Below are 15602 nucleotides of genomic sequence, written 5' to 3' on the forward strand. Positions count from 1 at the left end.
TTGTTTTTGCTGAGTGTCATAATAATTCTGTACTGTCACATTGTGGAGCCAATTTATCATGCGTAAAGCTACATAATCTAAATATTTACATTCTATTAATAAACATTTCATACATTGGTTCATACATTCACAGGATTGCAAACTCACCTTTTTGCATACATTGGTCAGTTGCCAAGAAACAAAAAAGTAAACGTTAAAGTAAATGTAGCTTCTGTTTTCTTTTGAAATAATGCAACCAACATTTTTGTAGGTGTGCATTTGGATACTGTGAATAGATTTGATATAGTTGACAAGGGTCATTTGAGAAAGCTTTGAAAATATGGTGTTGTTATGCAATATTAGGCATTAGGCAACAACTGTAGCTTCAATGATTTATTGAACCACACCACTACAAATCACTCTACTAAATCTTGACCTATGAATCTCTTTGCTATCTTGTACATGCTATGTTGGCCTAACACTCAGATTTGTACTGTTGTTTCCATGTTTGTAGGTTTCACATTCATATATGTTCTCAGTGTGTGTTTTATGGTTGAATAAATGTCGAATAAAAAAAAGTGTCGTCAAATCCTGGTGGACCATACACAAACTAGAAAAGCAATTAAAGAGCCTGTCAACATACAACAAGGTTGACTTGTAAGTCTTGTCTTGTCCTTCCAAATGTGCTTGGGTGTAGGGCGAAATCCAAAGAGTTTCAAAGGCACTTTGTTTAGCGTGTGGCGCCCCGTTGTGGTTAAACTGTTTAACTAAAAACAGACTGATAAAAGACAGACCGACAATTCTTACTATTCAGGTTGCCATTGTTCTGACCTCAGAGTACAGATAGAACAAAATGACTACGAAACAGCAGACACAATCTGTGTTACCACATACTGTTGTGAAATACTTTATATTTATGTGCATCATTATCATATATTGTCTTGTAGGCTAGATGATGTATAAGAGTGTGTGTGTGTGTGTGTGTGTGTCCACGCAACAGGCACGCCAGCATGATTGGATGATTGACAAGCTTACCAGTAGGAATTCAATAATGTGGCATATCATTTCGCAGAACAGCTCAAACATGAATATATCGGAGCCATAATTAATTATTATTTGTTGTTCAAATGTGATGGGTAAGTTATGTTTCAAGCAGGAAGACCGCACATATACTAACTGTCGACAGTACCAAATGCCGACCAATAAGACAGATACACTTCCGTTTGATAAAAAAAAAGAAGAAAATTGCAGCAGCTTCTGACACAGCTGGAGTGGGGGGGGACTGGAGGCCTGGCAGACGCGAAAGAAAACAACGGGGGGGAATGGGCGACGTTTGATTGGGAAAAGGTGAGTTTAGCATTCATTTGTTCGTTTCTTTGATTCAATACTAACATTCTTGAAACGTTTTAACGGCTGTCAGCGGAGGGCAAAAATGTTGCATGTTAGCGCTTTTTAGCTTGATCTTGCTAGCTTGCTAATGCTAGCCCAAGCTAGCTTCCCAGCTAGCCCCCCTACTCCCACGTCGAGCTTGGAAAAGCCCTGGTCAGCCGCTCGTGGGAAAGTCATCTGTCGCAAGATAGTCATAATGACGTTTGCTAAATATATGAATTTATGGCACAGATCAATGTAGTCTGATAGATACTGCTGGTTATAACTCAAAAACTGTCTGGTTAGCTAAATGTCATAGCTAGCCAAGCCAACACAGTTAGCCACAGTACTGCGAGTTATCCGTGAAGGGTAGGGCTGGCGAAGTGGGCTGGCGAAGTGGGCACGAGTCGCTACGCATTCTTTAACTTTCCTGTTTGATATATTAAACTCTAGCACAAAGGTAACATATTGCACTGAGACATAGCCAACGATGTAATGCCGCTATGGACGTTGTGCATTGCAACAACAGCGGCAAAGTTCGACCTCGGAAGTGCAGTTTACTGAATCTTTTCAGGGCGTCGTGGCAAGAGCTGTAAAGCTTGCACTTTTATTTAACGTTATGACAGACACATTTTAAAGGGATTAATTTGTCCAGTGTGTATTTATTGAGCAGGTGGTCAGTAGGTAATATGCAACGACGTACAGTCTGCTTGCTGTTATACATTTTTTAGCTAATCTTAACGTCCTTATCTTACTGTTTCATGGTTCCAGCAAACTTGTGCATGCCAAATAATGCATCCTTCTAGCTTGTTGGCTAGTCACCAAGCTAGCACCAACGTTGGCAGACTTTCTCATGCAAGAGCTTTCTTGTAATTTTGATTCATTGTTGTATTTGTGTTACTCATGGTATTATGTTTAAGCCTGCAACCATTTAATTGTCAATCCCTTAAATGTGTCAGTTCAAACGCCGGGTTATTTGCATTCCGCGAGTACATTTACTGGAAAGGGCTTGCGATACATTTAGTCATTTTTTATTCTAAAATATGTGAAATCCACGAACAAATTGAAACAAAACAATTATGAAGATTATATTATGTAAATAATTACGTTTTGTTTCTTTTCGTAAACACTGCAAACTTGATTGCCATGGCAGTACAAAGTGCAGGGCTACAGGGTCATCCGGTGCATTTGAGTTCGCCTTGGGTCCTGAGTCGCTTTTGTGGTTAAATGTTACTGGGACATTACATGTCCATAACATCCAAACGTCAATAACGTCAACAGATTCACCAAGAACCTCAGTGTTTTGGGGTGTTTTCCAGCTGTTGTGTTTCTAATGGGGAAACCTGGCAAGTCCATCTTAACCACTTCGGATACCGAAAGCCATGTCAGAACAGACTGAGACACACAAATAAAGCCTTTTGCATGAGTAGGCATAATGGCTTTGCACCCATTAAACCCTGCATCTTTATAACCACGGTTCCCTCTGGATAAGCTGTGAAACGGAATAGTCTCCCCCTCCCTGTCAGCTACTGGATGGCGATTGAGCAATGCGAGGACAAACAAAACAATAGGCGATAACCCGAGGATAACACATGAGGGAATTGTAAGGACAACCTCCTGGTTGGATAAATACATGCATTTCACTACCACAAATATATATTTGAATGCTGAGTGGGGCACCAACGATACCTATGTTTTCATGCATGTCAAGCCTACTAACCCCCCCTTACAAACACTCACACAGCAGTATGGACCTTGCTTAAATGATTTAATAGAAGATTGGAGCTAAGTAAAGATAGACTGTGAACACATCAAGCGATGGATGCTAAATGAAGGATGGCAGCTTCCAGTTCAGGATTCATCTCAAGCCTCACTTGGTTACGAATGTCTGATTGTAAAATGGAGGGAATTATTTCTCCATGGAGTCTACCAAGCAACTGTAAATTATTTTTATCTGTAGATATTAGGTCAACCTCATGCAAAGTCTGATTTCCCCTGCTAATTGGAGGGGGGGGGGGGATCCATTTTTAATTAGGTCTCTAATAATGATAATTGTGTTTCTATTTTTTAAAGGAGGCAATCTGGGTATTAGTTGTCCAGTGTCAGTCAAAATAACTATCTTAATTGCCCAGACTTTTGTGGGTTGAATGGCAGTGTCCTGTCTTATGTCATCCAGCTACAATAACAGCCAGCAGGTCGTCTGAATAGCTAGTCTAAACTGAGGAGGACAGACGTGCGGATGAGCTTGTGAATAAAGACCCAGGCTCGATTCACGAGCGAGGGGAGAATGATGCGTCATGGTTGGTATGTAAGTGTAACGGTTGATCTTGGGAGTCCTGAACTGACTAAACTAACATGTTCTGTGGCTCGGCTTCCAAGCAAGGCCTACTCGTTCCTTAACACGTCTTTTAGTTCACATCGTAATAAACTAATGATTCTGTTGCAGTTGCACACCAAAGCAGATCAAATAATCCCTCCACCTTTATCGCTTCGACTTCCAAAAGTCTGCCTCTGTATTTCCTCTCCTTCTCATATTGCTCTGGCATGCCCTGCTTGTTTAGCAATTTTAGCTTTGGATGCCGAGCAAGCTTTTTAGTCAAATAGGCGAAATATAGCTTATCTTGAAGAAAACATTCAGTGCTTGTTCGCTGATACAGCTTTTTTTTGTTGAATAATTCCTTTTTTTTTTTTTTTAAGGGGGAGTGAGTTTTCCTTTGCAGTGCGGTCATCCCTGTCAGTCAATAATGTCTCAGAGCAGATCATGTTGACCTCTTAGCCTCACCGCTCTCAGTCTGTTAGGGACTGTCAAAACGGTCAGTAAGGCTGTCCTCCATCCGGTCAGTGCAGTGATTTCTGTGTGATTTCTGTTTGATCAGTACATTGTCTTAGGGCTAGGCTAACTCCTATGTTGCCCAGGACTCAGTTGTTATTTTCTGAAATTTGGGCCATAGCCCCCTGCTCTACATTGTCATCAGTACAGAAGGAAGTTTAGACCAGGTTTTTGATTTCAGTGATAATTGTCGTAGGTAGTTTAATACAGAAGGATCCACTCAGTTCTTGAAACAGACATGCTGGACTAATGTACAGTAGGCTTTCCAGTTTTCAGTTTGACCAATCAGAACCTTGGTTGTACACTTCACCCTTGGGTGTGACCAATCAGATCCTTACTTGTAGACCTCATCCTTGAGTTTAACTCGGCCACAGAGCAGGCATTCTTTGGCAGGCTTTCAACTTGGCAGTTGATCCTGTGTGTGTTTTCTGGCTGGCACTGCTGATATATTTAATATGCATTCTATATTTAAAAGCCCTGTAAGGGCAGAGAGAAAATATGGTACCAAGCTTCATTTTACCGTTCTTTCTGTTTTGCCTGCCTGCCCCTTCTCTCCCATTCTCCTGTGCCAGAACATATGGGTTGAGAGACAGGTGTCTTGGCGAGCCTTGGCAATTGGAGAAAGTGTTTACATTCTGAAAGTGCTGACTGAGACTAAATGCCCTGAGGGAGGGAGGGAGGGAGGGAGGGAGGGAGGGAGGGAGGGAGGGAGGGAGGGAGGGAGGGAGGGAGGGAGGGAGGGAGGGAGGGAGGGAGGGAGGGAGGGAGGGAGGGAGGGAGGGAGGGAGGGAGGGAGGGAGGGAGGGAGGGAGGGAGGGAGGGAGGGAGGGAGGGAAAGGGAAAAGTGATGGCTGAGAAAGACAGATGGTGAGAAAGAGGGCAGTGATGGATTTAATACTGTGTTCGCACAGTTCCGTGCATTGGGCTCACTGAAGGAAACACGACCTAGCCTATCTCTAAAGAATGTTGTTAAGAGACATTAGCATTTTGTCGTCACATTTGTTGAATGTCCTATTTCTATTGGAGTGTTAAGCAATGCACATTCTGCTATCCACTGTGATGCATTAAACTCTCCTCAAGGTTTATAGAGGTTGCTAAGTCCATGTTGTTGTGAACTCCCTTTAAGGTTTATAGAGGCTGCTATTTTCGTGCAGCAAACATCTGCTTATATTTGTTGTTGCTTTTGGTCCGAGATTTTTCTGCTGTTGCACAGATTACACGTCTCTTGTGAACAGACAGAACCCTGGACTGAGTAGACTAGCTCTTACATGCCGTCTCAACCTGCAGTCATCCCTACTCTCATTCCTTTGGCAAATTACTGTGAAATTGCCCAGTTGTGGGATCTTATTTTGAGCTGAGATTCCCAGATTGTTCTCATACGAGACTCAGTTAGGTCAGCATTGACTCCTGGCAAACTCCGGAGTGACTGTTAATGGCTGTACTTAAATAGGTCAAACACAGGCGTAGTTATGGTTGGCACACTATTTTCTTATCTGAATCAACCCAAGAAAACATTAAGTTAGCTGCAGGCTTATATAATTTTTCTCACAAGACGAATGGATCTCTTGTCAGGCCCCACTTGCAACATATTGAGGCCAACTGGCATTAGCGATGTCTATAGCATTCGTTTTCTCACTCCTGTGTGAATGTGAAATGAGGCAGCTCGGAGCTCCTGGTTTCTGCCACAGAGTTCCTGATTTCTCGTGTAGCGGGTCGGTGTATTGAAATAGCCTCAAGGTGTTAAAGCTGCGCAGCTAGCGAGACCTAAGTAACACAGAGATACAGTACTGGTACTGTATGTGCGGTTGAATATTGAGATGTTACTATTGGCTTCTGTTCCTGTTCTCATGTGAGAATGAAACAAGTCACAAGTTGTATTTTATTTCATACTGGAAAAATAGTGGGCTTTTTACATTTCTGTAGTTTTACTTACCATCTTGTATTCTCTAAAAAATCAAGCATTGACAGCAACACTTGAGTGTGAAATGAATATTAATCGTAGATTAATTTATCTTCCCGCAGTTTAATCTTATTATTCTGCTGTTTCTCCAACCAAGGCTGTGGACAAAGTGGCGCGACACCTCAGAGTCATGGAGGACGGCAGCAGCTACATCGAGTTCGACGTGCCGGAGTTCAGCAACACGGTCCTGAACCAGCTCAACGAGCTACGCCTGCAGGGTAAGCTGTGTGACATCATCGTCCACATCCAGGGACAGCCGTTCCGAGCGCACAAGGCGGTCTTGGCCGCCAGCTCGCCGTACTTCCGCGACCACTCCGCCCTGGGCACCATGAGCGGACTGTCCCTCTCAGTCATCAAGAGTCCCGAGGTGTTCGAACAGCTGCTGGCCTTCTGCTACACGGGACGCATGTCGCTGCAGCTCAAGGACGTCATCAGTTTCTTGACGGCCGCCAGCTTCCTGCAGATGCAGGCCATCATCGACAAGTGCACCCAGATCTTGGAGGGAATCCACTCCAAAATCAGCTTGCCAGCCTCCAGCAGCCCCGGAAAGGACGGCTCCCAGGCTAGCCGCAACGGCGTGAAAGACAGCAGCCTCTTCATCAACCCCACCCAGATCTCCCCCCCATACTTCTCCCGGCACGGCCACGCCGGGAGCCTGGAGACGCGCTCCGAGCTGGCGGGGAAGGCCCCGGGCCGGGGGCGTCAGCCGGAGGAGGGCCAGTCGGACCGCGGCAGCAGCGACGGCGTGTCCGAACAAGAGGCGCCCATCGAAGGCGACACGGAGCAGGTGGAACTCATCGGGAAGGACGGCCAAGTGACGGACGTTCATGTGAAGCTGGAGAAGACCGACCGGCCAAGCTACTCGGACAGCTCGTCCGCCGGCGACGACGGCTACCACACGGAGCTGGTGGACGGGGAACAGGTTCTGGCAGTCAGCGTGGGCTCCTATGGCCCAGTCATCCAGTCCACCGGCTACACCTACTCAGGACTGTCTTCTCCCTGCTTCGTCAGCCTCAGCAGCTCCAGCCCCTCTCGCTCAATGCTCAGCGGCTTCCGGGGAGGGCGCGCAAGGGCCAAGAGGCCAGTGATCGTCCCGGCTGAGGTGCTGAGTCAGATCAAGCCAGGGGCGGACGAGGGCGAGCCAGGCCTGGGCTCTTCCGGCCTGGAGAACGACGTCCGGGAGAGGAGCCTACGCAGCCAGTGGTACCCCTACAACGAGAGGCTGATCTGCATCTACTGCGGCAAGTCCTTCAACCAGAAGGGCAGCTTGGACCGCCACATGCGCCTGCACATGGGAATCACCCCTTTCGTCTGCAAGTTCTGCGGGAAGAAATACACGAGAAAAGACCAGTTGGAGTACCACATTCGCGGCCACACGGACAACAAGCCCTTCCACTGTCAAATCTGTGGCAAGTGCTTCCCCTTCCAGGGCACCCTAAACCAACACCTGAGGAAGAAGCACCTGGGAGCGTCGGAGGGCGGCAATCACATGGACTCTCCAGAGAGGACGGAGGGAATCTCCGGGCAGAAGGACCCAGAGGACGCCTCGGAGGGGATGGCGTTCGAGGCACAGTATTCAGAGGAAGCACCGGCCAATGACATAGAGGAGGCTTCAAAGTGCAGTCCAGAAGAGGCTCAGGCGTCCAGATGTGATTTTTAGGCCCGTCTTTAGGTCGAGCAGGCTTTACGACATGTTATATGAAACCTTTTTGCGGACCAGCTCCCTCAAACGCTCAACCTAACATTGTGCATCTGGGGGTTTCTGCCTGACAGTTTGTAAAAGTCAGTTGTTGAATGGGAGGCGGGCTTGTTAAAAAGAATTATTTTAAAAGGGAAAAGGAGTTTCAACTTACTATTTGAGGGAGGTTCCAATAATCAAGACCTCCTTTTTTCTCTTTTTTATCTTTCCATGTTTTTAAAAACATATTTACACAGTAATATAGGCATGTTGCAATAATTGATAATGTGAAAGCTCTGGTAAGATGCTTGTCATATCACCTTTTTACCTGACCTGTTTTTGCACAGGTGGCCAAAAGGGGTCACTTACTCACAAGGAATGATTTTTCTGCCAGTGCAAAGCTTTCGTGTGACATCCGTACAATACCTCATGAAACTACAACTACATAGTCATAGCAGGCAGTATTTTAGCTTTTTATTCAATTCCACCGGGTTCTACCTCATAGCCAAGAACCTACCAGGAACCGAAGTGTTCTCCGTTCGTTGTAGGGTCAGTTTCATTTGCCAAACCTTGGGCAGAACTCTCTCAACACAAAGCCTTGATACTAGGACGTGAAATATTCCTTTGTGATTGTATGAATTCTGCTATAAGTTCGTGTCCTGTGCTTCACAGTCAGGCAGGAAACAGTGAGGATGAAGAAGGTGCTATATTAAGGTGTTGTAGAGATGATACCTAGTATTGTAAGAGAACAAAAGAGACATGATCGACACTGTCTTTTATCAACATCTTTTTGTAAACACACAGCATCATTCATCGTCCTCCTATCATCACTGGAGAGAATATCAAGATGGCTGACGTGTGTGTGTGTGTGTGTGTGTTAAGAGGCTGTCCATGTAATGGGTGATCCTCCTGCAGTGAAGCCATCAGAAATGTCTTACATTCTGGGGGTTTTTGTTGTTGTTTTTTTACTCACAATTCTTTTCTTTTATATAAGTAACAGTTATTTTTGTCTCAAGATAACATTGGAAAAACAGGTGTAGTTAAACAGTTGAAGTCCCTTTCCTCAGCCTAGCGCTACAGGAGCGATGCTCCATCTGCATGTCATCCAAATGCCCAGAATATGCAAACTAAGAACAAAAAAAAAAAATCTACATTTTATTAATATTTTTCAGTTCCGCTTCTTGATTACCAGACATGGCGGCAGAGCAGAGATGTGCCATGAGAATGTCTGGACTTTCCAAGTATTTTCAGACCCCAACGATAAACGATGGAGAAGAAAGACGGAAAAAAAGCTTTTGATCCAAAGTAACGAGTGCACTTTCTTTAAGTAGCATAGAGCAGCCTGATTGGTCACACGTTTCTGTACATCTCACAGATTTCTCTGAAAATAAAACACACTTATTTTATTATTATTTTCTGTCTTAAAATGTGCACTTCCGATTTGGATTGAGTAGTTGGTGATTAATCATTTGGGAAATTTAGTTATTTGGTTCTGTGATGGTGTCTGCGATTTAGGAGCTTTGACTGGGATCAGGGATCTGCCCATTTTCTTCTGATTCTGAGCATGTTGGCATAGCTAGGACTGGAGCCAGAGATGGGCATCCTGCCATGTTGTAGACCCTGTGGAGCTGGAACTATGGAATACAGTGTAACCTTGGTGATCATGAAAATGGCCTAGAACAAAAGGGTACTTTTGCCAGTTAGCTAGTTGGGCTCGAGTCTTGATTGCTGTGTTATCCGGTCACCTGGCCCAAAGGAGCACTTCTTAGCAGTTCACGTCTTTCCCTTTTTTCAGCATTGTGATGCCTTTCTTTTTTCATACACGAGTAGTAATTCTGAAATGCTTTGGTGTGTTGGGATAGAGGTTGTCTTGAATACCCTGGATATAGGGTCTAAACTCAAAATAGCCATCCATACAATCGTGCTCTTTTATGCAACCTGAGTAGTCCTTTAGTTTTTGTTTAGTCTCATTCGGAAGGATTTCTTAGCACTGAGATTTGGGTTTCCTTTCTCAGTATGTAGATTTTCCGACCATATAATGTATCTGATCACTGATGTAGTCTTTTGTTGGGCGAATTCTCACTATACAAGTGTCACATTGTTTTGCTGTGTACCCATTGTCTTGTTGTACCATTGCCATCGAAACTGTCCTGTATGCAAAGGACTGTGTACTGGTCATGTGAGCTCAGACATTCTCCTGGTTTATTTCTCTAATTTGAATGAACAGGACATCCAGTATATTTCTCCTTTTTTTTGTCTTTCTTTGTCAATCCACCATATTGACTGTGTCATCCTCCATAGACTGTCTTACAGTCATCGATCTGTTTCTTTGAGGAGATTGTGTTGTCACTTCTTCTTTTCGGTAGTGCACAAAAACTGCAACTTCGCAAGCAGAACCATCTCGGTTAAGTCTTGTGAAGAACATTTTAGAAATCCAATTAACATCTACATGAAACAAGGAAATCAAGCTCCATGTTGCCCTCATCTTTATGCTATATTGAGAACTGGTAATGGCAGCCACTTTAATGTACATTATTGTGATGGCAGATGAGACCAAAGAGTTAAATTGATATTGAAAACTTCTGTCTTCAAAAACGGTATTGACCATGAAGTCCTAAATTTATTTGGTGACTAAAGGGACACTTTGCACACGTTTGATTGCTTAAATTCTTTACATTCAAGGTTAAACCAACCGCTGTCGGTCGAAAGGGGTAAAATGTTCGGTAAAATGTTTAAAACTATCAAATGTCAGTTGACATGACAAAAGTACCCAGTTAAACCATGCGTTGTGCAATATATCTTTTATTATTAGATTTAATTTTTAAGGCCAAATCTAGAATTTGTGTAAAAAAATAAAATACAAAAAAGCGACAGGGAAACGTTGTGCCTTGCCACAAGAACTTACAGTTTTGTCTAATCTCATGTTCGGGCACGTGGATGTGTGTGCCTGGCCACTATTGGATTAAAGAGGAAGGATTAGGGACTTGTTTCCACTCCTTCTAGTACTTTCATTATCTGTGTGATGGATGGGTGTGTTTGTATCATATTGGTGTCCTGCATAGCATTGAATCACATTCATAGACCAGGACGTTTGTTTTCAACTGTGTATATGCACACTGTGTTATATGTTGGAACTGAGGACAATCTTAAGACATATGTTCAGAGAAGCGACTTGAGCTATACTTTTGTTTGTAATATGGTTCCTTTTGGATTGGGTTGCAACATAAAATGTTCGAAATCTAAGAATCAGAAGGTGGCTCACCTGAATCCAATAGCAGTAAAAGTAATTCTATACACAGTTTGAAATATATATATATATATATATATATATATATATATATATATATATATATATATATATATATATATATATATATATATATATATATATATATATATATATATATATTCCATAGATTTAACAACTTTTATCAATTTAGTTTGAAACAAGCTTTTTTTTTTTTTTTTTCACAGAACGTTCACCTGTTTGCTGTTATTTTAGCTCCAGTGTTCTGACAAGCAAACCGTGCTGGTCTAATCGTGATACATATATATATTGCACGTCTCACCCACATACATTAATAGCCCTTGGCTATTTGTAACTCAATCATTAGTCTCCACGGGCATGCACTTACAAATGATTCTACGATTCCTATCTGTTCCAGGAAGGAGGTACTAATCGTTCCATCCTCAGTACATCCTCAAATACTCTTAATAGAAAACTTCTAATGTTGGTGCTTTTAGGCAGGTCAGGTTAAATTGATTTTATATACAAATAACTATACGCGTACATATATATGTTATGGGGGGGTAAAGGAGGGGATATTTGTGTAAAATGCTTTTATGAACCGTAGTTACTAATGCAACAATATTCACCCACCCACTGAATCTAAGGCATACTGCATTCACTCTCTTTGTTCAAGACTTCATAGAACAGGAGCAGGCAGACTCTAGTTGACCAGGAATAATCAAGCAAAGTGTTTACAGGAATAGGACTACTTTTAGAATTTTTCAGCTCGTCCGATTACTTTTTTAACTGACTAAACTTCAGGTAGTTTATGAACACTGATATAGACTTGTCAAAAAAAATCTTAGTCTTCCATAGTTTTGTTCTTTTTTTTTCTCCTTTTTTTTCAATTTACCTCCACTGTAAACAGTATTAAACGAAAGCAATAACATTTTTTATTGGTGTCTGTGCACCTAGGCTAACCCTTGGTCTGTCATATCTCAATCAAACCGAATGTCAGGGAGCTGATTATCTGAAGTAGGACCACAACAATTTGATATTGATTTATTTTTATATTTTTTTGTGAAACTTTGAAAAAGTCGAGTGAAATTGCTACTTAGATGAGACTGGCATTGCTAATAATCTAAGTGTGCGTTTGAAGCTTATGACTGTCATTGAGCCACGCGCAAAGCTGAATTGGTGATCAAGACTCAAGGTTCAAGTTCAGAACCTCCAGTCAGTTTTAAGGGGACGATAAGTAAGCTTAGTGGAGGAGCATTTGACTGCAGATAAACTAATCGCAGGGGAAAAAAAATCTTCCCCTACTGTATACATCGCTTTGGATGTATAGCGTCCGCTAAATGAATGCATTACAAATAAGGGATTTGGGTCTGCTTTGCCACTGTTATGGGAAGGTCAAACTGTGTTCATGCTGAAACTCTTGAGGTCTCCTCTCCACCCTCTAGTGGTGAGGCTGCAGACTGCAGGCCGGGATCGGGAGGAGTCGGTTAGCGCTGCTCGGATCGACGGACAGGCTAACCTGCGCTTCTCTCGTCGTGAAACTCCCTGGTCGTGCGGCCTCTTGCTATCATTCATTTGGTGACAAGGCAAAAAAGTAGAACTCAGGGTTTCTAGTAAGTGGTATCAGAGCATGGAGCTCCTTTGAAACGTGTACTTCTCTTCAGGTGGGACAGCTACCCCTCACAGTGGTTCCCAAAACATTCTGCCTCAAGGCTCTCTCCCTGAGCCCATATTTTCTGTTCCCTCTCTGCGACGCATGTGTAAAGCACAGAGTTTCCAGTCCACGGGCGCAGGGGAGACCAGTTAGTTTTACCATGAACGTGTGTGACTGCCCTTATTCTGTTCGTCCTCTCAACACAACCTCACAACCCAACTGTGAACCTCAAAACTCTACTGTTTTGTACAACTATGAAGTGAAGAAGCTAGCTAGAGCTGATGCTGTAACTATGAACTTGCCATTTATGAATTTATTTTATAGCATGAAAATATAAGATATATTTATTCAAATTATATATTTTACTCATAATCATTCTGTGCTGCTTTATTTCGGTTCTTAAGCTTGTAAATTGCTTTTTTATGATACAAAGAAATGTCAATAAAAAATGCGTTTGTTTGTAAAATAAAGATGCTGATTTGGCAACCTTTGTTGTTTCTTTTATTATTATAATCATTCCTATTATAAGACGATCAGCTCATGTTGGTGTTATTGGGTCCGTTGTAGGTTCATCAATAATATTCTAGTTGGCAGGTTAAATAGTTTGGTGAAAAATTGTACAACTGCATTCTGAAACTGCTTGAAAATAAAATCCTAACCATTTGATTCCAACAGAGGGTACTGTTCCACTTTCTGTGGTGACTGGTGCAGTCTTCTGATACACTGAGAAGCCACTAAAGAGCGATGTCAGATCATTACAGAAGGACCAGTGCCATAATATTGCCTCACTGAAAATGTTGACATGCTGTTCAGGGGCTGAGTTTCATCATATAAATTGATTGTATGTTATTATCGGTTACAGCTATGAAAATGGCTGGATGTATCTTCCAGGACTTGTTAGAATTGCATGTTAAAATCTAAACTACACCAATGGGTGTATATTTTTGCCAAAGTAGATATACAATCATGGCTGTAAAAAATTGATTGTGAAATAACAGTTCAAACCACTGTGTAGTGAAATACTTGAATGAAATTTCCCACAAAGTTAAGGGAAAATAAAACCTTTATAATGTTTTATTTATACAACAGCAGGGTTCAAAATGAGGGAGGGGGGGGGGGTTAATGTTCAAATTCCAAACATAAGATTTCATAACTTTAAAAGTGGAAAAAGATACAGATAAGCAAACCAGCCTGAAGAATTTTAAGATGACATTTTAATTGACCTCCCAACATAGGTCACTTTGAACCCTATCTAACAGTGAGAGTTGTTCAAACACTCTGGGTCTGTGATAGACTAGCCAGGTCTACAACTGAGTCAGTTGGTGAATGCATGTGATAGTCTTTGAACTGTTTTACATTTAGTCATTTAGCAGACGCTCTTATCACAGGGACATTCCCCCCGGGACATTCCCCCCAAGGCAAGTAGGGTGTAAGTGCCTTGCCCAAGGACATAACGTCATTTGGCATGGCGGGGAATCAATCCAGCAACCTTCTGATTACCAGCCCGATTCTCTCACCGCTCAGCCATCTGACTCCCCGTTTTAGATGGTCACAGGCAGAAAGCATGTCACTGGTCCAGTGTTTTTTTTTTTTTTACCTCAGATACCGATGGCAGTGCCCTCACCTGCTTCTCTGGACATACTGTTACTGCTAGAGCACAGTGTAACATCTGTGCTCTTGAGTGTGTAACTGAAGGATGTTGGGAATTATAGAAGAGACAGGATGTAGACCAAACAGAATCTATGTTCTGTTTGTTCAAACCCCAACACCAGCAGCAGGACTGAGAGAGTTAGCCCTTGGGTCTAGATGATGAATTGTGGTTGGCCTGTTTCCTTGTGCGCTAAGCTAGTTTATGTATGGGTCCTTCTGGTGCAGTATTTCTAATGGCACTTAGTGCTACTAATTTCTGTGGGGGTACCGTAATGATTTTTGTGACAAACGGCTCTTAGTTTGCTAGGTTTATTTTCTTTGGTCATATTTTCCAGAGTAATTTGACAAACTATTTCTTTCTGTTGCTATATTTGCAGGGTGAAATGGAAATAAGGGACTTACTGCAACGTCAGTGCTGGTTTCCACAAAGCTTTTGCAGATCCCTAGTAGTTGAAAGGAATGGAAGGTGAGAAAAAGAAGCAGTGAAAGAGAGAGGTAATTCAGATGGCAATCAGAAAATGTGTTCTTTACCATCTATCTGTCTAGCAGCCTTTAGTGGGAAAACAGAGAGAGAGAGAGCGCTGACAGAAAGATAGATGTGTTTCTCTCCACTGGAACCTAGTGCTTGCTGTCAGAGTCAAAAAGCCCTTTAAACCACCATGTCCATAATTACACTTCTCATCCCACCTATCGTGACCGGCCTCTGCAAACGGCCACAAACTACCAGCAAGGGCTCTGAAATGCACCCAGCAGGAACACAGCCATGACACCCAATCTTCCAGCCGCTGATGAATGAAGCGCTGAGATGTCCTGGGCGTTCGACCTCAGAAGGACTGGCGTGGAACCAGTGAGTCGGTGCTGAAACACAAGTCCATCAGATGTTTGATGAGACCCTAGATCATGTTCTCCAAGCTTTCCATGTCGGGCTCTCCGAGCGCTGTGGTCCTCTCTCACAGAGATTGTTCCACTGTGGTTCCTCAAGACAGACGTTCCCTTCAGAGAGGGTATTCTCTGTCTACGGGATGGAAATGTTTAGGCAGCTTGTTCTGGTGGACTGAACACAAGTTGGGTGGTACCATAGACCACAAAGGCCAATCTGCTGACAAAGGAGAATGGTTAGCTGAGGCTGGCATTCCTTGACATAGTCTACACGCACCCTGGTCTGTGGATGCATCTAACCTATATGTTGCGGGATGTGAATGTACACTAAGACAGGGTACATTAAAGAGTCAAACG

At 42.9% G+C, this 15602-nt stretch overlaps 1 protein-coding gene across 1 annotated transcript; it reads left to right on the forward strand.

The window, feature by feature from the left end:
* Positions 1 to 1256: 1256 nt before the first annotated feature.
* zbtb34 (zinc finger and BTB domain containing 34) lies at positions 1257 to 9227 on the forward strand. The gene is made up of 2 exons (XM_084695214.1): positions 1257 to 1326; positions 6235 to 9227. Exon 2 carries the CDS (start codon positions 6268 to 6270, stop codon positions 7795 to 7797), a length of 1530 nt encoding a protein of 509 aa, XP_084551340.1. The 5' UTR covers positions 1257 to 1326; positions 6235 to 6267; the 3' UTR covers positions 7798 to 9227.
* Positions 9228 to 15602: the final 6375 nt, after the last annotated feature.

Source organism: Hypomesus nipponensis, chromosome 28 (assembly GCF_054491055.1).
Source record: "Hypomesus nipponensis isolate SF chromosome 28, ASM5449105v1, whole genome shotgun sequence".
In the NCBI taxonomy this organism is placed as follows: Eukaryota; Metazoa; Chordata; class Actinopteri; order Osmeriformes; family Osmeridae; genus Hypomesus; species Hypomesus nipponensis.